At 47.7% G+C, this 5603-nt stretch overlaps 1 protein-coding gene across 1 annotated transcript in view; it reads right to left on the bottom strand.

Annotated features, from left to right (window-relative positions):
* LOC139330525 (isocitrate dehydrogenase [NAD] subunit alpha, mitochondrial) overlaps positions 1–5603 on the bottom strand; it is a 9195-nt gene continuing 3592 nt past the window's right edge. Inside the window, exons 6-11 of the mRNA XM_070961484.1 lie at positions 5507–5603; positions 3839–3941; positions 2779–2843; positions 2613–2697; positions 1944–2096; positions 1–587 (exon numbers count right to left, since the gene is read on the bottom strand). The exon at positions 5507–5603 is cut by the window's right edge and continues 37 nt beyond it. Coding sequence (XP_070817585.1) covers positions 504–587; positions 1944–2096; positions 2613–2697; positions 2779–2843; positions 3839–3941; positions 5507–5603 — 587 coding nt within the window. The 3' untranslated portion in view covers positions 1–503. The remainder of the gene's footprint in view (positions 588–1943; positions 2097–2612; positions 2698–2778; positions 2844–3838; positions 3942–5506) is intronic.

Raw genomic sequence — 5603 nt, 5'->3', positions numbered from 1 at the left:
TCTTTTACATCGTTTATCTTTGAGGAGCTCTGAAACTGAGCAGCGTGCGACAGACACAGGAGACAATAAATAAGACGAGCTTTCAGTTAAACTGCGTCACTGTTAAAAAAGAACAAATGTCCAAACTGTCCACACAACGAAGCAGAGCTGATACGAGGATTACTATGAATGTATGATGAAGATACTTTGAGTAAAAACACTCCATTCCAACTTGGTCATGTGACATTTGTGCGTATGTTTCATTGTGGTAACGACTCAGGTAGCTGCTGCAGAAGCCCCGCCCCCTCCACGTCATCACCTCATTACACCAAAAACATATTTCCTGTGTGTGAGGACAGTAGAAAGAGCAGAAGCTGCTGACTGTGTCCCCGCAGCCCCAGAGACATCAAAGCAGCCAGCGGGCAGGGGGAGGAGGGTGGAGGAGGGCGGAGGCGAGGCTCTGCGCCGCGGTGGTTCAGGTGGGCGGAGACTCGGGCGCCCACAGCGGCTCCACCAGGGCAGCTTCAGTCCAGATCCCGGACACGCCGGCAGATGTCGTCTGTGAACTCTGAACACTTGGAGTTTCCTCCCAGGTCCTTCGTCAGCACCTGAGGTCATCAAACAACACGTTTCCATGGTTACAACATATTTTGAGATTCAGCTCAACAACAAGAACCCAACAGACACTGACAGAAACTAACATGGGCTAACAGAAGCTAATAGAGGCTAACAGAAGCTAACAGAGTTTAACAGAGGCTAACAGAAGATAACAGAGGCTAACAGAAGCTAACAGAGGTTAAGAAAGGCTAACAGAAGCTAACAGAAGATAACAGAGGCTAACAGAATAACAGAAGCTAACAGAGGTTAAGAAAGGCTAACAGAAGCTAACAGAAGATAACAGAGGCTAAGAAAGGCTAACAGACGCTAACAGAAGATAACAGAGGCTAAGAAAGGCTAACAGAGGCTAACAGAAGATAACAGAATAACAGAAGCTAACAGAGGTTAGGAAAGGCTAACAGAAGCTAACAGAAGATAACAGAGGCTAAGAAAGGGTAACAGAGGCTAACAGAAGATAACAGAGGCTAACAGAAGATAACAGAATAACAGAAGCTAACAGAGGTTAAGAAAGGCTAACAGAAGCTAACAGAAGATAACAGAGGCTAAGAAAGGCTAACAGACGCTAACAGAAGATAACAGAGGCTAAGAAAGGCTAACAGAGGTTAACAGAAGATAACAGAGGCTAACAGAAGATAACAGAATAACAGAAGCTAACAGAGGTTAAGAAAGGCTAACAGAGGCTAACAGAAGATAACAGAATAACAGAAGCTAACAGAGGTTAAGAAAGGCTAACAGAGGCTAACAGAAGATAACAGAGGCTAAGAAAGGCTAACAGAGGCTAACAGAAGATAACAGAGGCTAAGAAAGGCTAACAGAGGTTAACAGAAGATAACAGAGGCTAACAGAAGATAACAGAGGCTAACTGAAGCTAACAGGGGTTATGAAAGGCTAACAGAGGCTAACAGAAGCTAACAGAGGCTAACAGAGAAACTAGTAGCAAACAGTGAAAGTGAAGCTGTGTGAACAGCTGAATGTTGTCAGTGTGAATCAAGATTCATTATTTCTAAATTCATTATTGTTTTTTGTCTGTTTTCATGTGGACGTCAGACTTTTTCTTGTGTCTTTGTCTCTTCTCACTGTGTTTAGTTCCTTCAGTGTGAAAACCTGATTCTGATTTATGGGCCTCATGTGACATTAAACAAAAGAAAAAAAAAGTCTCGTGACCCAGATGCACTGCCCAAATGGGACGAAGCTAACGTAGCCCGTTAGCTGTGTCCACTGCAACATGTGAGCTACCTCAGAGACGCAGGCTGGTCTGAAGTCAGTGGAACAAATCAATCATTCCAACTTACTGAGGCACAAAGGAGCCTCACCTGTGTCACCTGCACACCTGAGAAGCTTCTCACCTTCTTGTCTCTGATGGTGTCGAAACAGGCCGTCTGGATCTTGTTGCCGTAGTCATGGAGACCCATGTGACGCAGCATCATGACGGCACTGAGCAGCAGGGCGGTGGGGTTCGCCATGTCCATGCCAGCGATGTCGGGGGCGGTGCCGTGAACCTGCAGGTGGAGCAAACACACGTTCCAGAGAGCTAATCTCACAGATTATTAAAGAGCATTTCTCTCTTTGTTTCAGGCAGACTAGCAGGATTTCAGTTTGTCTCATTTCACTTGAAGAGATTCTTTCTCATCCATTGATTTACTGATGAACAGACGGTCAGTGATGGAGTCTGCAGCTGCAGCATCATCTGGTTCAGCACAGATGTTCAGTCGTGTGTCGTCTGCATAGAAACACACTTTGTGCTCTGTAATGACGCCACCCAGTGGCAGCATGTAGAGTGAAAACAGCAATGGACCAATCAGCTCCCTGCTACCTCAAACAGACGCCATGTTTGTCAGACACATGATCTCTGAGACTGACGTCCAACTGATGTGTGTATGAAAGCAGTTTGACAATCAGTCAAAGTTTGATCGATCGATGATCAGTCGATGGCACTGAACCCTCTAGAGTCAGAAGTTCAGTGTGACCTTTTCATTGACGAAATAACTCAAACACAGAATCAAAGGCAAACTGACCGATTCAAATATGGCGACTCCATTGGCACCGATGTTCCCGCTGGGCGTGACTCCGAGTCCTCCGATCAGACCGGCGCACAGATCACTGGAAGACAAACCAGAATGCTGAGTCCTCACAGCACTGATGAAGACAAAGACAAACGCTGTCCATTGACAACAAACTGACCTGAGAATGTCTCCGTACAGGTTGGGCATGACCAGTACGTCAAACTGGGTGGGATCCTGAACCATCTGAAAGTCCAAGACCATCAGGACACGTCAAAAAAAGGGTCGATTCTTAAAACGATCACGAGAGAAAACACTGAACGCTCAGTGAAACTGATTTAATACAAGATCAACTGCAGACTGTCTGGATCAGTCAGGATCTTTGAGTCCAGTTCAGTCTGTTTGAGTCTGGCTGGGCCTGGTTCACTTTTGTTGAGAGTCTGACTCTTCTCTGGCTGGACTCTGACTGGACTCTGGCTCTTCTCTGGCTGGACTCTGGCTCTTCTCTGGCTGGACTCTGGCTCTTCTCTGGCTGGACTCTGGCTGGACTCTGGCTGGACTCTGGCTGGACTCTGGCTGGACTCTAGCTCATCTCTGGCTGGTCTCTGGCTCTTCTCTGGCTGGACTCTAGCTCTTCTCTGGCTGGACTCTAGCTCATCTCTAGCTGGACTCTAGCTCTTCTCTGGCTGGATTCTATCTCTTCTCTGGCTGGACTCTATCCCTTCTCTGGCTGGACTCTGGCTGGACTCTAGCTCATCTCTAGCTGGACTCTGGCTGGACTCTGGCTCTTCTCTGGCTGGACTCTGGCTCTTCTCTGGCTGGACTCTGGCTCTTCTCTGGCTGGACTCTATCTCTTCTCTGGCTGGACTCTGGCTCTTCTCTGGCTGGACTCTGGCTCTTCTCTGGCTGGACTCTAGCTCTTCTCTAGCTGGACTCTGGCTCTTCTCTGGCTGGACTCTGGCTGGATTCTAGCTCTTCTCTGGCTGGATTCTAGCTCTTCTCTGGCTGGACTCTGGCTCTTCTCTGGCTGGACTCTAGCTCTTCTCTAGCTGGACTCTGGCTCTTCTCTGGCTGGACTCTGGCTCTTCTCTGGCTGGACTCTGGCTCTTCTCTGGCTGGACTCTAGCTCTTCTCTGGCTGGACTCTAGCTCTTCTCTGGCTGGACTCTGGCTGGACTCTAGCTCTTCTCTGGCTGGTCTCTGGCCGGACTCTGACTGGACTCTTCTTGTTGATGGACTTACGTTGAGGCAAACCGTGTCCAGGTACATCTCGGTGAACTTGATGTCTTTGAAGTTTTCGGCCACCTCACGACATTTCCTCAGGAACAGACCATCTGACATTCTCCTGCACAGACAGACAGAGTTCATGAAATGGCGCCCCCTGCTGCAGCATTACCTGTGACTGAGACATTACAGGAACACACCTTTCTGACTTCAGGTCTGTGTGACGACTGATGACACGCACCCCTGGCTGTGACTGGTCAGCTGCATGCAGGTGCAAATGTGGGCGGAGTTTGACCTCTCTCAGCTCTCTTTTCATTCTTCACAATCTGTCACTTCTCACGTGAACAGCTGAGTGATTAATGTGTCTGAACATTTTCCAAAAGACGGACCCTGAACGCATCAGAGCGACTCAGCATCCTTCAGTCTGAACTACAGACACACGCACTGTCTCTGCTGGTCTACGGATGCGTTCATGTGATCATAAATCAACCTACAATAGCGAGGCGTTCATTCAGGCGTGACGCCAACCTCAGTGTTTTCATCAATCCTGACAGAAGCTCGATGTTCTGATCAGGGGCGGAGCTACGGGTGGGCATGGGCGGGCGTATGCCCGCCCAGATTGACAGCTTGCCCGCCCAGTCAGAAATTCAAAAAAAAAAAAATTAAATAAAACGAGCACCGTGGATTGAATTCATTTTTCGAGGCATGGACGTGCATGCCATGAACTCTTTTTTTTTTCATGAATAGTAAAGGTGCATAAACTGCGTTCACATGTGTTTCCTCCACTCCAGCCACCCACTTCATTCAAGACGACGAGACGATTTCTCTTCCTTCCTTCAAACTCCATTTAAACTGCATGTTTAACAGCCCAGTTTAATAATAATAATGATAATAATAATAATCGGGGATTAAGCCCCAAACCCTCTATTAGGTAGGTGCTGAACACTTTCTAGCGTAACACAGTATTGATGTGTCGGTGTGTCGGTTTGAAGTGAACGATTGGAGCCAGAGAGCGATGGGCTTTTTTTTTTGTTTTGTTTTCGTATTTTTCTCGACTTTTTTCCGTTCAAGCCGCACGTGATTGGTCAAATACTTGATGTGTGTGCGCGCAATAAGGTGTGTGTGCGCGCGCGTGCGTGCGCACACACACACACACACACACACACACACACACACACACACACACACACACACACACACACACACACACACACACACACACACACACACACACACACACACACCCCTTATCAAATTTGGCGAAGTGGTGATCAGGCCCGCCCATCGGTCACGTTCTGCATCCGCCACTGGTTCTGATGCTCGATAAAAATCCATCCATCCATCCATCCATTATCTATACCGCCTATCCCTTTCGGGGTTGCGGGGGGCTGGAGCCTATCCCAGCTACAATGGGTGAGAGGCGGGGTACACCCTGAACCGGTCGCCAGTCGATTGCAGGGCCACATGTAAGGACAAACAAACTATCACACTCACATTCACACCTAAGGACAATTTAGAGTCATCAATTAACCTAATGAGCATGTTTTTGGTCTGTGGGAGGAATCGATAAAAATCCTTTCAATTTAATTTAAAAATTTTTAAAAAGACGTTTGGATGAAAATATAAAATAAGCTGTCAAGAAGTTTAAAACCACTTCAGTGACGTCACTGAACCTGCTGGACTCACATGATGTTGGCCTTGTGGACGGCCGTCACGCTGCTCCTTTGGTTGTTTCTGGCGTACTCGAAGGCGTACTCGGCGATACGTCTGCTGGCGTTCTCAG

Source organism: Chaetodon trifascialis, chromosome 1 (assembly GCF_039877785.1).
Source record: "Chaetodon trifascialis isolate fChaTrf1 chromosome 1, fChaTrf1.hap1, whole genome shotgun sequence".
Lineage (NCBI taxonomy): Eukaryota > Metazoa > Chordata > Actinopteri > Chaetodontiformes > Chaetodontidae > Chaetodon > Chaetodon trifascialis.
The sequence above is the reverse complement of the archived record's forward strand: the minus strand, read 5'-3'. Positions and strand labels throughout refer to the sequence as shown.